General features: G+C 40.6%; 1 protein-coding gene across 1 annotated transcript in view; it reads left to right on the top strand.

Moving 5' to 3' along the window:
* The window catches only part of KIF26B (kinesin family member 26B), a 475,056-nt gene that overhangs the window by 389,406 nt on the left and 65,525 nt on the right, over positions 1 to 20,125 (top strand). Inside the window, exons 9-10 of the mRNA XM_057730021.1 lie at positions 968 to 1,151; positions 15,223 to 15,382. Coding sequence (XP_057586004.1) covers positions 968 to 1,151; positions 15,223 to 15,382 — 344 coding nt within the window. The remainder of the gene's footprint in view (positions 1 to 967; positions 1,152 to 15,222; positions 15,383 to 20,125) is intronic.

Below are 20,125 nucleotides of genomic sequence, written 5' to 3'. Positions count from 1 at the left end.
TCTTTGAAGTTTGAGGATTTTGATGATCTCAGGTTGCAAATATCGACTCTCACAGTTCAGAATTATAGGTACAGTTAGAGTCAGAATAGAGGGTTGTCAAAATTTGTACTGACCCTAAGGCACATACCGCAAATTATTTCTTTGAATAAATCAGAAATATTAGTTTCCTTTTCTTCCCCCCTACCCCCAATAAAGGAATGCTGGTCAAACTCTACTAGTATTGCTCTGAGTAAGGTTTACTATAATTGCCAAGGCATCTCTTAGGATTTAGACATGACGCCCACAATGCTGCTTTAATCACTTAATGAGTATGCCATGAATATGAATTTAACATCTAAAGAGAAAATGGATAGCCCTTAAATGATATAGATGAGACATTCAAGTATCTTGGGTGTTTCCATATGTCTTTTACACTTAGTTCTTATTTATAACTATGCTAGTAAATGTGGCCTAAAATTGGCTTTAATTAAATAGCTGGAAAAATTGAGAACTGAGTTAAAGCTAACTTTTTTCACTTCTTTGTGATACCAGTACTATGTGGACTAAAATCACACTTTGCAACGTACCTGCTTGTAAACAATCTAATCTTTGAAATCAAGATGCAGTCACATCCCTCATGTTCTCTTAGGTACATGGATTGCCTGGGATGTTGGTTTGCTGGCCTCTGCGGAGGTCAGGGTGGGACACCTGCTCCCACTGATCACTCAGGTACAACCATTTGCTTTTCACACCTGCTACTTACAGATTCTGCTTCAGTTGTAAAATGGGTAAAAATATGTTTTATCCAATAAGCGTGTTCAGTGTTATTTTTCAGATATGAATAAATTAAGCTAAGAGGTGCACATGGGTATAGGCCCTGGTTCCAGAAGGATGTCCAGCCTTCGAGAATGCGGGAGGGACGGCCAGGCCCGAGTGGCAGGCACCCCCTCCCCACCTTCAGCTTCATCCCTTCCCTTGTGTCCTCCAGCTGCAGAACCAGAGTGAGCTGCGGGCACCCACCGCGGAGAAGGCCGCCTTCTTCCTGGATGCCGCCATCGCCTCCCGGCGGGGCAACCAGCAGGACTGCGACGAGGACGACCTCCGCAACTCCCACATGCTCTTCACGCTGCACATCTACCAGTACCGCATGGAGAAGAGCGGCAAGGGGGGAAGTAAGTCGGCCTCTACCCGCGTGCCTCCTCAGCCCTCCCTGGGGGGAGACCTCTGCTGGAGGGCAGCCGTGACCTTTAAAAATGTGGAGTGCACCAATGTGTCACTTGAGACCATGGTGTAGTCTGGGCTGATGTTTGCATTTGAACATCCAAGAGAAAAGGGCTCGCTTAGTAAAGATAATTTACAACGTAATTGCCATGGGAACGTTGGGAGAACAAATTTAGAAAAGAAAAACAACTTCATAGTATCTTTTGTTCATAAATCTTAAAGGTGCTCCATCATGAAAGACCAGTGTGTCCACCAAAGCACCCTGGCAGTGTCACTAATCATTAGCTTGAATCCATCATATGGACCGGAAAGAAACAAAATCGTGTTTTTTCAATAGTCTAGAAATCAGACTTTTGAATAACTAACCAGATTCTGGCTGCCTTCCTCCCTCAGGTAATGCCCAGCAGTGGCATTTCTCTGCAAAACCTATGCCCAGGACGTGCTCTGTGAGCAAGCTGCACTGCCAGGAGCCCAACTCAATGCTCATGTGGTCTCCTCTTGGCTGTTTTCAAAGCTGGCACTGACCTTGGTGCAGTGCTCCATCCTTTGTCTGCCACGTAGTATATACTCTGCACTCCAGAGCTGAGTACCAGCACTCAGCTGAGTGTCTCAGGTGGGATCCTGGGCAGTGGGTGAAGTCCACTGACCTCACTGGGCTTTTCTAAGGCAAGTGTGGACCACGGGGCTGGGCTGGCCGGGCAGCAGCTTTCAGAGTCTCTCTCTCTCTGCACCTCTACAGGGCTTTCAAAACACAGGCAGTTGGCCCCCAGTGCTCTCCAAATGATTGCCTCAAGGACACTGGATGTCAGAAAAACAAACAAAAGCCCTGAGTTAGGAGACAACCCCTGGTGCCTAGAAGTTGTGAAGCTAATTGACTAATGGGAGGCAATCAACTAACCTAATTCCAGGTGGAGCCTGGAATGAAGGCATGCAACCAGGACTGTGGACGGGCTTCCCAATTTGCGCTCCTTGTTGCCCAAAGACGTGGAAACCGATCCTCCTAGAGATAGCTCTTGGGGGCTTCTGTTCCCCCTTCCGCTTGGGGGAAGTAGAAGCTCCCTCCTCACCCCATCTCAATGCCTTTGTTGGTCCAGTCTTCTGTTATTGTTCCTCCTCGTTAATTGTTACTGTTTAGTTCAGGTTTGTGAGGTGTAGTTTAAATTCAGTAAACTTAGCCTTTTCATGTGTTGTTAAATGAATTTTGGCAAATCTATTCAGTCCTGTAACCACCACCACTATCAAGATACAGAGCAAAGCCGTGGCTACAGAAAAGTCCCTCTTGCCCTAGTAGTCAGTCCCCTCCCCAGCCTCAGATTTTTGTCCTTATAGTCTTGCCTTCACCCAGAACATCATATAAATGGAATCATGTGGTCCATATGTGGCCCTTTTGTGTCTGGCTTCTTTCATTTAATATAATGCATTTGAGATGCATCCATATTGCTGCACGGATCTGTCATTCACTTACTTTTCCTGCTACCTGCTCCTTTAGTGTTACTGGGCCTAGAGATGCCCCCGCCCAAGGACGAAAACCTCCCCAGGTATCCTTGCTCTGGCCGGAGTTCCACGAACCCAGGTTCGGACCTGCAGCCTTGGCTACCTGCACTGGCTGCTGCCCAGGAATCGAGAGGTACTGGCCCTCACTTGCACCCAGGGAGATGTACCATCTGCAGATCAGATCACTCTTGATAACTAGTGAGGGAGCTACAGGTCTGGCTGGGGACGAGAACCATTTTTTGAATGCGAGTCTTTCAGGGGAGATTGGTTCTCAGTGACGGGCTCACATCATGCACAGCACTTCCGTTTAGAATAACTTGCTTAAAGAAGGAAACAAGGGACTAGGACAGGAATGAAACGATCCAGACCTTTAAAATCTGTAGCAGAATTTTATCCCCAGTTCCCCTAACAATCTGGGAGCTGGCTTTAAATCCTGCCCTCGCTGATTTTTCTGGGTTATGTCTTAGCGGCATGAATGTGGGAGTCTGAAAAATGTTTATTTTATTCTTTTAAGCTGCCAATAATAATCATAGTCAAAGCCTGCAGTGGATTCCTGTACTTTCAGCAAAGGGTGACTTGCAAAAGATCTGAATCTGGAGCCAAGTGGCTTCCAAATGGCTCTGAGGGAAGATAATCTCCTCCTTCTAGGTTTCAAACCAAGTTAAAACAACTTTGTTTTCAGTTTTTCACTTTCTCTCATGGTTCTGCTCTCAATTTGGAATCTTAAAGTAGCGAGGAATCTTGAAAAGAAAGAAATAGTTAAATTATTTCAACTATGAGAACTTAACATTTAGCTTCCACAAAAGTGTAGGCTAAGACATTCCCTAAACCCAACAATCCATCCAAGTCGGTACTTCGCAAATCCTGGGCCCTTATTAAATATTTAACATCAAATTCATTTTCTTCCTATTTATAAATTGTGAAAAGGAATTGCTTCTAAATAATACATTCAGATGAAAAGAAAAGGCAGATACCATTAGTAGTTTCTAAAACCTCCTTGGGTACTTTCTAATGTGTCTGTAGATGAGAACAAAGGAAGGGCAGGCATCCGGCTGACGCGGGGGTCAGCCCCAAAGGATCTGGGGGTATCACCTGCCTGCCGCAGCACCCGGCTTCCTCTGAGGAAGGGAATCCAGGCCAGAATGCACACAGCCTCCTAGCCCACGGCTAGCTTGACTTCAGTGAATTTATATCTGTTTAAAATATAATGAGGAGATTTGGAGTGTTGTTTAAAATGGAAATTTTGTTTACTTATATATAAGTAATAATCCCCGTGGACCTGGCAGCCAGAACTCAATTAAGGAAAAGTTTATTAGTCACCCTGCAGGGAGGCAGAGCAGAGCGAGCTGCTCGTAACTGGCCATTAGAAGCAAAGATGATGGATTCAAAGAGGTCTCTGCTGCAAGGACTAAACACACCATGTGTATATAGGCACCTGGATCTTATACACGTATATGCATTTTATAAACACACACATACGTACACATATGCATATATAAGTGGACAGACCAAAATGTTTCCAGCATGTCCAGTCAAGTTAGAAAAGAAAATTCTCTGTTGATGTATCACTGCTCTGCAGATAGCAGTAGGTTAAGCTTAAACTATTTCCTGCTTTAAATGTTCTTGGACCATTAGTGGGGCTGATTCTTCACCCACCATGGAGCCTTCCCCTGCTTTGCTAAGAAATCTGTAAAGGCTTGAGATTCCCCTTGGGAATTGCAGCACTGGGGAAGAGACCCTAAAACCATAACAATCAGGAGTTTCTCCTCATAAAGGTGAGTGCATTAGGAGTCCAAAGCCAGCTGGTACTAGTGATACTTCAGCGGAGTATGTTCACGATACAGAATTTTACAAGTCCTGTTAATTAAGATGGTTTTCAAAAGCATCACTTTGATGAGTAATCTAAGCTTGCAAGCAAACTATTGCCCCGGGTGAAGAATGACACGAGGTCTCTGATTTGTTCATTCACTGTATTGCCTCCAGGGGAAGCATAGAGGCCAACTGGAGGCTGTGCTGGCTGTGTGCGCACGTGTGTACAAGCACACGGGCATGCATCTGCGTGCGTGCACACGGACCAGTGCATGAGGACGTTGGACATTCACCTCTGCCTGCACTCATCTGTTTGCAAGTCTGATCAGACTGGTCCCTTAATCTTGGTTTTCTTTTGACCACCAATCCCTCTTTCCTGTGTGTCTTGGAATGGCTTGAATCAGCTGATGCCCTGTCCAGGGCCATGCCGTCCGTAGGACTCTAGAGGTCCATTGTTTGGGTGGTGGATGTGGGAAAAGGGTTCTGGGAAAGAACATTGCTCCTGCATGAGGCAGAACCACAGAATGCTTTCCCTCATTGCGGAGCCCTGTACAGCAAGGATGGCCACACGTGGTGGGGGAGGACTGCAGGACTCTCGTGTCCCCCTTGGTCAGTAGAGAAATGACAGTTTGATGTTTTTAGATTTTTTTAATATAATTTTTAAAATCTTTGGCCAGGAGACAATATTTCAAACTGTGCAGTCTGGAGTTCCCGTAGTGATCTCAAGGCCTTCCCACCACCTCCATCAGAACAGCAGTCCCCAGCCTTCTTTCGAAGCCCAAGGCCCCTGCTCTACCTCTTTCAGCAGATAACCAGCTTCCTGTTTAAGGAGAAGAAAGTCAGTCTATGACCTCAGCTTCTGTCCTCTTAGCATCAAAACCTCCTTGTTCCTATCTCTCACCTTCTCCTACTCCTTCCCCATAGGTCTGCTTCGTCCCATCTTCTTGCCTTCTTTATCCTGTCCCCTTCTGCCTCTTCTGGGACCTCACCAATGGGGACCCCATCAATCGTCTTTTTGTGCTTTTATTTTCAACCTCTTCTACCACCAAAGTCAGGGCTGCCCCCTCTTGGAAGGAAGGGAAGGGAAGGGAAGGAACAATAACATAAACAATAAAAAAGCTTGTCTGCACCCCACCTCCCCCTTGAGCTACCTCTCCCATAAGCCTTTCAGGTTCTTCCCTCTTGGAGCATCTTTCTTCTTTAAGTCCCACAGCAGTTTGGGTGATGTTTAGCCACTGCCTGACTCACCTTATATCTCAGTCATTCTGGGCTTGTCTAAGCCCCTCAGACTACAAGCTCCCTGAGGACAGAGTCTGCTGTCATCTGGCCCCCTGTCCTCCACAGCCTAGTTGTGTGCCTGCACATCAGTCCTTATGTGTCCCACCAAATGGCATGTGTGCTGTATATTAAACAGTGAGTGAATTTCTCTGTTACCTAGTTCAGCTGTTTCAGGGGATGTGAGTTCAGAGAAGCCCTCTTATGCAACACCGTCAGAAGGAGTTGATCAGTTAACTGAGAAAGTTAAGTTAGAAAGGGAGATCATATAAAAGGATACATTCATGTCCTAAACATTTTCAACTTAAAACATACAATTGTGTGTTTATTCGTTGGTCTTCTGATCCAGGGCCATGGATTTCTCTTTGAGATGAGTTTTCAACTTTGGATTCTGACTTTTATAAACCACACTCAATAATAGTCTGGTTTTTGCTTTCAATTTCTTCTGAGCAATTCAAGAACTTGAGACACCTGTGCAGCTATCAGGGTACAGACTTTTTCTAGATTCTTAACATTTTTTCCACTCTATAATTTCTCATTCACACCTAATTCAGCATCTTTTTTCAAAAATTAACTCATTTTAATCACATCTTTCCAAAGCATTGATTTCAGTTTTTTAGAAACATTAACTCTCTTTACATAATCAAATTTATTGGTTTACATAATATTTAATTTTTTTATTTGTAGTATCAAGTACAAGTGGCATAATTAGGTTTAGGAGGAAACCCAGCTGACCTGTTGATAAGTGTGCAGCTCATGTTTTTGGAGCAAAAGTCACAGACAAACTAGGGATTGGCCAGCCCACAAGCATACAATGTGCTGTGGGCCTCAGGCAGCGGTGCCTGACACAGCTGATGGAGGACCTTGGTGAACCTGGCCAGGTGGCAAGGCCATGGTTCCCAAACTTTGCTGCACAAGAGAATCACCTGCAGAGCTTTTCAGCAAATCCCAGTGCCTGTGTCATACTTCAGATCGATTGAATTAGAAAGCCTGGGAGTGGGAGCCAGGCATCCGTATTTTCTAAAGATTCCAAGGTGATTCTGATGTGCAGCAATGTTTGGGAACCACTAAGTTACAGGAAAGTGAGTTGAAATTGTTTCTACATGCTTTATAGTTAACTCTGGATTTTCATCTTAGATTTGGCGTTAATTTTCTATGAGATCTTGAGTGATTTATTTAACACCTGTGAACCTCAGTTTCCTCATCTATCAAATAGAGCCAATTCTTGCACTACAGGATCATTGTAGAAATTAAGAGATTTTAGGAGCGTTTCGCATTTCCTGGCACCATGAACATGAGCTGGGAGAGTCACTCAGGAATGGGATAAATTAGTATATTGCTTCCCATGGGAGAGTAAGGCATGTGGGTGATTTCATTTGGTCAAAGTCTAGACTTGAAATATACGTATTTGAATATAAATAGTCTCAAGGCAGACTGGGTTACATTCCTAAACCTTGCAGCTTTTCAGAAATCTGAAAAGTCCGTGAGAAACCTGCCTCTTACCTGCTATTAATTATCACCTATTTTGTTCATTGATTCTAGAGCTACTTTCTCTCCAAGCCACCTGTAGTAATGGAAATTCTTGGTAATAGCAGATGGCCTGTGCTCACTCCCTTTGTACCATTCCAGATTCAGCGCCATGTGTGAAGTTCAGAATTCTGTGACTGCTGAAGCCCCAGTGGATATAGAGCAAAGTTGATTTTCCATTGTTTAAAATGTGACTCTCATTTTGAGTCATGCAGGTATAATTATAGGTATTTTATAATATTACTCTTCAGCACAGTCTAAACTGTGCCTTTTGTTCTCTGTGTTCTGTTTTACTACATGTCCATTATGCATTTTATTCCATTACATCAAATGGACTATTAGAGTCTGAAAGTCCAAATTGGTCCCTGCCTTTGCCCTTTAATCTGCGGAGTGCATGAAATATCTGAGCTTCTCCTGTCTATATAATTAGGTTGCAAAACAGATGATATTTTGCTTTAAAAATATCTATTTTCCTTGCACCTTGGCTGCCGTGGCCTGATCTTGCATGATACAAAATGGGATAAAAGAGAAGTAACATATTATATCTTTCCTTTTAAGGATTTTTATTGGGGATAGTTGGAGGTAAACAAAATATAACATCCTCAGTGTGGAAAGTTCTTTGCCACAGGCATATTAGAGTCACTGGAGAGCCTGAGTGGAAATGTTCTGCTTTCTGTAAACCTCTATCACCTTTTTTCTCAGTACTAGATGTGGAAGTTGAGGGTGGGATGGTCAGAAACAAGGTTGAGGTCAGGACAGTGATTCCCAGATGTTTTCCTTGCTCTTCTACATCAGTGCTGTCCTGTGGGCTCTGCCTGCAGGTATGTGAGCTTCCAGACACTGCCCGCATGCTCCCTGCACACCCACCAGGACCCGCACACACCCTCATCCCACCCCCTGCATCAGCCTTCTCAGCCAACCCCTTTTCCACCTTTCCCCAGGTGATCTGGCTTCCACAACAGCTTTGGGAAGTTGCCATTTCCACCTTTGCTGTTTTTCTTCCATGCAGAGTAGAAGGCAGAGGGAATAGTGGCTGTCCTAGAGCAACAGGAGGTGGGCCAGGTCTGATAGTGTGGGCTGGGCCACCCCAGAAAGGTAGGAATCCAGAGGCCTGAAAAGCAGGAGTCTGCTGCTGCCTGGGGAGTGGGGGCAGGAAAGGGAGGTGATCCAGGGGCTGAGGTGATGTGCTGAGGGCCACACTCCCATGGGCGAGCGGGGCCTGGGACAGAAAGACGGCTCGTAGCTCCTGCTGGCCCCAGAACTGGCTGAGGCCACGTGGTATAGGATGAAGAGCACAGGTCTTAAAGGTTTGAATACTAGCTCTACCACTGACAGCATGATCTTTTTGTTTTTAAATAGCTTTAATGAGATATACTATAGATAAAATAATCTATACATATTTAAGGTGTATAATTTGATGTTTTGTCATATGTATATACCTGCGCAATCAAGATAATGAACATATTAATCACCCCCCAAAGGTTCCTTGGGAGCTTTTGAAATCACTCCCTCCAGCTTCTTTCCCTTCCCCCTCCCCATACCCAGGCAACCACCAATTGGCTTCAGTTCCCATACATTAGTTTGCATTTCCTAGAATTTTATGTAAATGGAATTCTATCATGCAGTCTGCACTATTTTGAGTAGCTTCTTTCACTTAGCATAGTTATTTTGAGATTTGTTGCATGTATCAATGGCTCATTTATTTATATTTCTGAGAATAATCCACTGTCTGGATTACCAGAATTTGCCTCTCTATTCATGTGCTGATGGACATTTGTTTTATTTCCAGTTTGGATATTACAAATAAAAGTACCATGAACATTCATGTACAAATCTTCATATGGACATGTATTTCCTTTTCTTTGGGATAAATACCTAGAAGAACTGAAATAGTTGGACCATAGATGGATTTATAACTTTTTAAGAAACTGCCAAACTGTTTCCCAAGGTGATTACACCATTTTATATTCCCACCAGCAGTACATGAGCATTCCAGTTCCTCCACATCTTCACCAACACTTAATGTGGTCAGTCTTTTCAATTTTAGCCTTTTGGATAATAGATATGAAGTCATATCTCACAGTGGTTTTAATTTGCATTTCATTAATGACCAGTGATGTTTAGCATCTTTTTATGTCCTCTTTTGACATCCATACATACATCTTTGGTGAAGTGTCTTTTGCCCTTTTTAAAATTGTTTTTTCTCTTATAATTAAGTTTTGAGTGTTCTTTATATACTCTGGATATAAGTCCTTTATCAGATATATGATTTGCAAATATTTTCTCCTAGTGGCTTATCTTTTTATTCCCTTAACAGTGTATTATGAAAACTATAAATTTTCAATGTTAATGAAGTTCAGTTTATCTATGTGTTCTTTTATGAGTTATGTTTTTAGTATCATATCTAAGAAATGTTTACCTAACCTAAGATCAAAAATGTCATATTGTGTTTTCTTCTTGAAGATTTATAATTTTATATTTTACATTTGATCTTTGATCCATTTTTAGTTAATTTGTGTATATTTTTACATAGTAAAGTGTTTTTATGTGGATATACCCTTTGTTGTTAAAACTAACCTATCTATACTAAACTTTGTCAAAAATTGTCCGTATTTTTGGAGTTTTATTTCTGAACGCTCTATTCTACTCCATTGATCTTTTTTTTTTTTATACCAATACCATACTGTCTTGATTATGGTGGCTTTATAGTAAGTCTTAAGATACTGTAAGCATTCCAACTTGGTGCTTAGTTTTTAAAGTTGTTTTGGCTATTCTAGATCCTATACATTTGCATATAAATTTTAGAGTCAGATTCTAAATTGATTTTGTAGAATCACTTTCTACCAAAAAAGCCTGCTGGGATTTTTCACTGGGATTTTATTGACTCTATAGATCAATTTGGAGAGAATTAATATCTTAATATTGAGTCTTCCAACCTATGAACACAGTTTATCTCTCTATTTTTTCAGGTCATTATTAATTTTTCTCAGGTAGGTTTTGTAGTTTTCAGTGTATATATCTTTCATATTTATCCTTAAGTATTTAACATTTTTGATGTTATTGTAAAAGATATCTTAAAATTTCAATTTCCAGTTGTTTGTTTCTGCAATTTAGAAATACAGTTGCTCTCTGTCTGTTAATCTAGTATCCTGCAACCTCGCTAAATTCAATTATTAGTTCTAGTTGCTTTTTTGTGGATTCCATTAGATTTTCTACATAGATAATCATGTAATCTGCCAATAAAGACAGTTTGACTTATTTCTTTCCAATCTAGATATCTTTTATTTCTTTGTCTTGACTGTTGCACTGGCTAGAACCTCCAGTACATGTTGAATTGAAATGGTCAGGGTGAACACCCTTTTCTTGTTCCTGATCTTGGAAGGCATTTAGTCTTTTACCATTAAGAATGCTGTTAGCTGTAGGTTTTTCCTAGATACTTTTTATCAAACAAAGGATATCACCTTCGATTTATATTTTGTTGAACATTTTTATCAGTAATGGATGCTGGAGTTTGTTAAATGTTTTGTCTGCATCTACTGAAAGAATTGTTTTTCTTTTTAGTTTGTTAATATGGTGAATTATAATCATAGATGAATTCTTTGTTAACCAACCTTGCATTCCTGCAATTCATCCCACTTACTCATGGTATAAAATCCTTTTAATATTTTCCTACATACAATTTTCTAGTTCACTAATATTTTGTTTAGAAATTTTGCATCATTGTTCATGAGGGATATTTGTCTTCATTTTTATTTCTTGTAATATCTTTGTCTGTTTTTGGTATCAGGGTAATCCTGGCCTCATAGGATTAGTTGGGAATTAGTCTCTCCTATTTAATTTTCAGGAAGGATTTATGTAGAATTGATATTATTTCTTCCTTGAATGTTTGATAGAATTCAACAGTGCAGTTAAATGCACTACTTTCCCTGTGGAAAGGTTGTTAACTATAGATTCTATTTCTTTAATGGATATAGGGCTATTCATATTATCTATTACTTCTTGAGTGTGCTTTGGTACTTTATATCTTTCAAGAAATTTGTTCATTCTTCCAAGTTGTCTAATTAACTGGTGTAATGTTTCTTTATTGTCCTCTTTGTAGGAACTGTAGTGAGGCCACCTCTTTTGTTCTTGACATTGTTAATTTGTGTCTTCTTTCTTTGCTAATCAGTCATGCTAGAGATTTTATCAATTTTATTGACCTCAAAGAACCAGCTCGGGGTGTCATTGATTTTCTCTATTGTTTTTTTTAAATTTTCTATTTCATCAATTTCTGCTTTTATATTAATTATTTCCTTTCTGCTATTTAGTCTTTAATTTGTTCATCTTTTTCTAATTTATTAAAGTAGAAGCTGAGGTAATTGATTTGAGACCTCTGTTGTTTTCTGATATAGGCATTTAATGGTATAAATTCCCTCCTAAGTACTTCTTTAAAGGCATCTTACTAATTCGGATATGTTGTGTTTTCATTTTCATTCACTTAAAAACACTTTCTAATTTCCATTTTGGTTTCTTCTTTGACCCTAAGTTATTTGGAGCTGTGTTGTTGAGTTTCAAAATATTTAGGGATTTTGGAGATATCTTTCTGGATTGACTTCTAATTTAACTCTAGTGTGTCAGAGAACATAGTTTGAATGATGTGAATGCTTTAAAATTTATTTATGTTTGTTTTATGTACCAGAATATGGTCTGTCTTGGTAAATGTTTTGTGTGCAGTCCCAGATAATGTGTTTTCTACTGTTGTTGGGTTGAGTGTTCTATAAATGTCAAGTAGAATGAATTGGTTGATAGTTGTTCAAATCTTCTATATCCTTACTGGTTTTCTGTCTACTTGTTATATCAATTATTGAGAAAGGGGTATTTGAAATCTCCAGCTATAATTCTGGACTTGCCTGTTTATTCTTGCAATTCTATCAGATTTTATTTCATGTATTTGAACTTCTGTTATTAGATGCATAATCAGTTTTATTGTTGTGACCCCTTGATGAATTGTGCCCTTTATCATTATAAAATGTCCCTTTTTCCCCCTCTAGTAATATTTTTTTGTCTTAAGTCTCTTTTGTTTGATATTGATATAGCCGCCCCAGCTTTCTTATGGCTGCTATTTGCATGGTATAGCCTTTTCCATACTTACATTTTCAACCTATTGTTTCTTTATATTTGAAGTGCACTTCTCATAGGCAGCATATAGTACAGTCTTGCTTTTTTATCAAATCTGACAATTTCTACCTTCTAATAAGGGTATTCAGACAACTTACATTTAATGGGATTATTCATATGGAGTGTTCCAAAGTAGTATTTTTCTGTATGTTTTCTACTCAACCCATCTGTTCTTTGTTCTCCTTTTTACTTTATTTGCTTTCTTTGAATTTATTGACTATTGTAAATGATTCCACTTTATATCCTTTGTTGGCTTTTTAGTTGTGATTCTTTGTTATTTAGTGATTGCTTTAGGATTTATTGTATACATTTTTAAGTTATCACAGTCTACTTTTTAGTGATGTTATATACCCCTTCATGTCTAGACTAAGAACCTTACAATAGAGTACTTTCATTTCTCCACCTCTAACCTCTGTGCTATTGTTGTCAAAGATTTTAATTTTGCATATGTTATAGCCCACATGTTACATTGTTGTTATTTTTGCTTAAACAGCCAATTAGCTTTTAAGGAGATTTAAATAAAAGGAGGATAGCACATATTCATTCACATCATTGTCATTTCCAAAGCTCTTCATTCTTTTGTGTGTATCTTTTGTGATGAATTCTTTCAGCTTAAGTCTGAAAAAGTCTTTATTTCCTTTTTATCTGAGAATGATATTCTGGTTAGGTGTATAACTCTAGGTTGGCAGTTTTCAGTACTTTAAAAATGTTGCTCCATTTTCTTCTCACTTTTATTATTTCCAAGAAATCTGCCGTCATCTTATCTCTGTTCCTTTACATATAACATAATTTTTTCCCTCTGGCTATTTTCAAGATTTATTATCATCATCACTAGCTTTAACCCATTTGATTATTATGTGCCTTAGTGTAGTTTTCTTTGTGTTTCTTGTGCTTGGGGATCATTGAGCTTCTTGGATCTGTGGGTTTATAGTTTTCATTAAATTTGGGAAAATATTGACCATTATTTCTTTAAATATTTTATCCGTACCATCCTCTGTGTCTTTCCCTTAAGGGACTTCAGTTGCACACATATTAAGATACTTGAAGAAGTCCTATAGCTCTTTTTTCCTATCAGTTTTTGGCTGTTTGTTTTAAAACTTTCTCTTTGTACTTCATTTTGGATCATTTTTATTGCTATATAGTCAAATTCACCAATCTTCCCTTCCACAGTGTCTAATTTGCTGTTAATTTTTCATTCATTGCAGTGTATTTTTCATCTTACACAATGTAGTTTTTATCTCTAAAGAGTCAATTTGTATCTTTTTTATACATTCCATGTCCCTATTTAACTTTTTGAACATTTGAAATGCCATCATAACTGTTTTAACATCCTTCTCTGTCAATTCTAATATCTATGTCAGTTCTGGTTTTGTTTCAATTATCTCTTCATTATAGGTGTCATTTTCTGGCTTCTTTTTGTTTCATTACTTTTGATTGGGTGCTGGACATTTCTATATTTTAAAAAATTTTTAAGCTTTGTTTGGGGATGCAGTTGTTTGGAAACAGTTTGATCCTTTTTGGTCTCACTTTTAAGATTTGTTAAGGTGGAACCCAGTCAGTTCTCAGTCTAGAGCTAAGTTGTTCCTGATTACTGAAGCCAGACCCTTGTGGGTACTCTACCCAATGCCCTGTGAATCTTGAGATTTTCTACTCTGGCTATTGGCAAAAAGCACCATTCCTGGCCTTGTGTGAGTGCTGTTCACTATTACCTCTAATCTGTTCAGGTGGTTAGTTTCCCAGCCGTGGGTAGTTTCATCACATGTTTGTGCCAGTCAGTTCTAGGTTGAATACTTGAGGAGATCTGCTGCAAATCTCCAGAGTTCTCTCCTCTCCAGTACTCTGTTCTGTAAATAGTTGCTACCTTGGTCTCCCCGGACTCTCAGCTCTAACTTCTCAGTTCAGAGAGTCCACCAGGCTCCACCTGAGTTCCCTCTCTCTGAGCCATGGCCTGAAAACTCTCTCAATGCAGTAAGCTGGGAAAGGGCTTGTGCTCACCTCCCTTACTTTCCTCTTCTCCGGGATCACTGTCTTTTGCTGTTTGATGTCTAGTGTCTTGCAAACAGTTGTTTTATACATTTTGTTCAGTTTTTGGTTGTTTCAGGTAAAAGGAATAATCTGGCCCCTGTTACTTCATCTAGGCCAGAAGTGGAAGTTCTCATGAGCAAGTTTGTGATTTTACCAGGGGAACCGAATGAGACTGATGTGTGTGCAGCACCTGGCACTTGGCAAATACTCAGAAAATACTTAGGCCTTCCCTGTCTCTGCACCTGGTTGTTACTTCTTCCTGATTTTAATTTGAGTTATCAACCTGATTCCCAGCTGAGCTTTAGGTCACGGTGTCTATGACAATCAGCCAAAGCAGATAATCACTTGTGGGCTATTCGTGTTTTAATATGATCAGTTTCATAATTCTGCTACGCAAAAGACATGTAGGTACAAAGCTCATCCTCCTTTCATTCGACATTTACCTTCTCTGTGAAATCTCACCTAATTCACCTACATGAATTATTTAGTTATTTATAGGAGGAATGTCAGTAGCTTTTAGAAGATCAGTGATGTGTAGTGGACAGAATTTAAGAGGACCATGCTCTTTGTTACCCCTGCATGATTTTGTTGGGGTTTCCTACTAGGCCATGAACGTCAACCTTTTACTTCCTCTTTTTTCCCCATCAGATTTCCCAAGGAGCTACATGAAGGACAGATGAGTGTTCGTCAGAACTTAACTACTTCTTTCTTCTCTTGTCTTCTCTCCTGTGGCAGTGTCTGGAGGCCGCAGCCGCCTGCACCTCATTGATCTTGGCAGCTGCGTGAAAGCTCTTAGCAAAAATCGGGAAGGAGGCTCAGGGCTGTGCCTCTCACTGTCCGCTCTAGGCAATGTCATCCTGGCTCTCGTCAATGGCAGCAAACACATCCCATACAAGTAAGTGACTCTTCTGTTCAAGGAATGCGATGAGGTAAGCATGGTGCCAGGGCTGCGTGTGGGATTCTCAGTCCAGTGACGTCTGGAGAGAGTTGTACAACAGAGGCACAGTATGGACCACACTGTTAGTTCAGTGCCAGAAACCAGCATTCACTAGCAATTGTTTAATACATGATCTTCCAAATTCAAAAGCTATGGAAATACTTAAATTTACCTCAATTCTAACAGTAGGCTCCTCAAGTTGGAAATAATAGGAAGTTATCCCAGCTGAGGTCTCCAATCACAATTGTCATTGGTGGATTATTGTCACCATTGTACAGATGCTTTATAATGATGAGAGCAAGCGGGGTGAGGGGGAGGCATGAGATTGAATTACCCTTCCCTTAGAAGTAGGGCTGCCATATTTAACCAATAAAAATATGGGATACCCAGTTAAATTTGAATTTCAGATAAACAACAAATATTTTTTAGTATAAGCATGCACCCAATATTGCGTGAGCTATAAGAGCATCCTGTATTTTATCTGGAAATCCTATTTAGGATAACTTAAAAAGTTTGCGGAATTACCACTCACCATCCCACACAAATGTTTACTTCACTTCCAAGATCCTTTTCCTTTTTCTGTTACTGCTCCAAGAAGATGAAATGAGAACTTCTCCTGTGTGTGGAATAATCAAAGACTTGCCATATCATCTGTGCCCATGAATGACCCAGCCCTGGAGCCACCCCTCACCACCATCACCTCAACTCAGCTTTGCCATTGGACAATGTGGTGATGGAATAATGGGTATTCTCCTGTTTTTTCATGCCCTGCCAATGTCCTGCTGCACCTTCCACTAGCTATTGGAAACTTCACATCTCATAAACTGAGGGTTATAGATATATATCTTATCTACATCACAAGGATAAAAGGCTCAGAATGATGTCTGTATGAAGGTTTTTTTTGTAAAATGTGTAACACTGTAGTCAATAACCAATAATGATAATGTGGTTGAGCCTATCCCCACCTATTTAAATGGAAATAACACCTACCTTACAGAGTTGCCATGAGGATTAAGCAAATATACTGTACGTGGAATCATTTTTTTTAATCTGTAGGAGCCTACAAAATATAAATTACTGTTGAGTAGGAAAGAAAAGGTAAATCATGCAGTTCATTCTACAATAACTGAGATTCAGGCCGAATCCTTGAGTTCTTCCCCTCTGCCCTAAGTTGATGCCAACACTTTGATTTTATTCTCCACCAGGAAGCCCATTGCTAGACTACTTTAGGAGCTTAAATAGAGATTATAATCTTGTCTGTCTCAATTCTTGAAATTTGGAACCCTAGGATAAACCCAGAAATGGCTTTTCCACCCCTTGTGAGGATTCTTTTCTATGAGAAAAAATTCAAGTAGAAGGTTTATGAAGTTTCATTCAGTATCATTTCTGCAGTTGAATAAAGTCAACTTGTGATTACAAGGAAAGAGAGAAAGAGAAGAGGGGAGGGAAGGAGGAAGGGAGGGAGGAATGAATGAATGAAGGAAGAATAGAGGGAGGGAAAAAGGAAAGATCTGGAGAGGTACTGTCAAGGTGGGAGATCTTAGAAAGGAAAGTTATCGGTCCTTGTTGGTTTCCCTGTCCATAAAAAGGGACACATGTCCATTAATGTGATAACTTAATAGATCACGATGTAGACAAAATTCAAAATACTACCTTAAGAGGTCACTGATTACATATTTTACTTATGTATCTCTCACACTGTTTCTATAGAGTGACATGCTTTTATGATTTCAATAAATATTTGTTGAATTGATGGGAGGGATGGATAAATGCAAGCATATGAAATTACTTTTACTTTAGATAAAGTAGCTTGCTTTTGGTTCAAGTTGGGTTTATTATAAACATAAAGGGAAACATTACGAATTGTTTTTATTAGTAGTTCAAGGTCTCTTGTTAACTTAAACATTTCTAACATCAGCTAGCTACAACGACCAGCTACCTGTCTCCGTGGGAGGGCTGACAAAGTATGAAAACTCCACTCACTGTTCTCTGCAGACATCTGTCTGCTTCAGTTCCCTTCCTTCCCTTCTGGCTCCGAGGCAGTGATGATTAAAGTGTTTCTACGTCTGAAGCAGGCACAGATTTAACATAAATGTGGTGTCTATGTAAGACACAGGCATAGAGGTGTGCCCACCATCAGGATCCTTCTGGGGATCTGCAGAGCTGCCCACTGCTTGATGCCAGGAAACATGGTGGCCTGGTCATCCGGCCAGCTCTGTCCTCCCCAGAACATTTGCTGGCAGTGCACTTGTACAGCTAGTTCTATCAGCCCTCAGTCCTTAATGCTCATGGTTGTGTGTAAGCTTTCAAAGACCCTTGCTGTAATATTGTTTCAGATTCTCAGCCACAGCATACATTCAGTATTTGGTTCTGCAAATACATTTGCAAAGTGATTAATCAACTAGAAACTATCCTCTTTTGAGGTACAGGAAGATAAGGCAAAGATTTACTCAATTCACCTAGCCAGCTGCTGTCAGGATCAAACCGCATCACTTTTCACAGCCTCAGAGACCTTGGCAGTTCCTTGCCAATCCACTCCCCCAACCTCATCAAGCTCTGTAATATATTAGCTGCCTTTGCTCTGCACAGCATGAGGTCTTCAGCACAGCAGGGTAGCCCAGATTTCTTTTATCAATTCAGCCAGCACTCCAAAGCCACATCACACGGCATTTTGTTAGCATACTAAACACCTTTCCCATGTCAAACCTTGTCTTTGCAGTAGATTCCTAAGACAGGGGAGGTTTTCTGCCCTTGTAGTTTCCTCTTATTCCTGTTCACTTGCAGGAAAAAAAACGGAAAACCAATCTCCACATTTGTTACCCTCCCCCACCTCTCCAAAAAAAAAACACCTCACTTCATTTGTCACCCTGGACACTGTGCTTGGAACCTGCATCATTTGTGTTTGCTTCTGGGAAATTAACTGGAATGTGCACAGAGGGGATATAGCCTGTCCTCGTTTCTCTTCATCTTCATGCCAGACTCTCTGTCACGTGAGCAAGCCCGAAAGCAAGCTTGGATTCATTACCCATCCCAGGCATTCCCACGGGCTCCCTAGGTGTGCCCTGAATGGTTTTGACTTTGCAAATGATATTGCTTTATAGATGACAGATACAAGCGCAGAACAGGTTCCCAGCCTCAGCCATGACATAGCACAGTCTTGCTGGCCAATCCAAGTGCCATAAATCATTCCCAAATGGTTACACCATTAAGACAAGCATTCAAGGACGGCAGGGAGACCACCAAGGGCTCCAACTCCCTAGTCAGTTCTTTACTGACACTGCACAAAACTCCCTAACTTTGGGGAACCTCTTGTCTCAGCAAAGCTGTCATAGTCCTAAGCATTTTGTCAGTGCATTTGCCAGTTTCCTTCCATCGCTCAGCAGTTTGCTATTCCTCACCACTTCTTGGGCACCAAGGTGGTAGGAGCCTTCCCCTTCAGTAGATGAGAACAAATAGGCAGAAGTGTGTAAATGAATTCCCATGCCCAAAACCAGTGTTGCAGACACACACCACTAGAATTGGCCCTCAGAGGGCCACCACAAGGATCTCTCAGTGTGCACTTAGCTTTGGCTAAAGTGCTTTTATGTCCCACTGATCTGCAGGACTACAGTCTTTCCAGAGACTTGGAAATTCTAATGACCACCCAGTTCTCTTGAAATAGAATTTTTGGTCCCTTTTAGATGTCTGGTAAGGGGAAGCATATCCTTCACACACTGATACTTTAAGCCTGAAACATTTTTCCTTCATTTATAACTGTTACTCCATTTGGAGAAATAATTACTTTAATAGGTCAAATGGTCTATTTGATTATTTGTCAACAAGATGCTGTCCTCTGTTTCTAAACAACAGATATGTTATAAAGAGGTCATGGAAAGTCATTCTGTGACGCTCTCGGGTTGTGTCTATCTGAGATGTTCTTCCCAAGTCAGCTTGAAGCATGTCTCTGCATGAAGAATCTAATGGCAGAACTGGTGCTCGATGCCTCTCTTTTATGGGTTTGGTCTATGGTTCAGACCAAGACCGAATCCTTATGTGTTGCCATCGGTCACTGACATGCTCTGGGGCTGAGGCAGCTGACTTCTGTGTGTGCCCTCCTTCTCTCTGGAGAAGCAGGTAGAGCCTGAGGCAGTCAGTTGTCACGAGCTTCAGTCTGCAAACACCACTGCAGGGGGCCACTTTAGAAGCGGTTATTCTACAAAAGTAATAAGGATGCCCATCATCAGGGTCTGGAACGGAAGCATTTTTCCTCCAAAGGCCCTAGTGAGGAGTCAGGAACCAAGGTCACGTTTAAGAAAAAAGTAGCATCAAAGCGCAGCATTTCATTCAAACCAGAAAGCATCACTAGAGACTCAAATTCAGTTGGTGGCTTGTGGAGAAATGATATTTTATAAATAGAGACAACTTTTTCAAAATGCTAACACCTCTTCTCATCCATGCTGGAACCTGCAGGCAGGACCCCTGACAGGAAACCTAAGATTTCATAAGGCCTGTGTAGGACTTGCATCTCTGAAGAATGCAGACATTCCTCTGCCTTGCTTTGAGAAGTATTTTCCCCCAGTAGCCATTTAGATATTGGGTTTGTCTCTGCTTTCTCAGAACTGGAAACCCACTCAGTGTCTGGGAAGCTAGAGAAAGGAGCTCATGACTGGTATGAGCTCCAATACTCAGTTCCCCTGACTCACATAGGAGATGAAAGGTTTG

This window comes from Hippopotamus amphibius, chromosome 3 (genome assembly GCF_030028045.1).
Source record: "Hippopotamus amphibius kiboko isolate mHipAmp2 chromosome 3, mHipAmp2.hap2, whole genome shotgun sequence".
Lineage (NCBI taxonomy): Eukaryota > Metazoa > Chordata > Mammalia > Artiodactyla > Hippopotamidae > Hippopotamus > Hippopotamus amphibius.
Note: the sequence above shows the minus strand (reverse complement) of the source record. Positions and strands in the feature narration are given on the sequence as shown.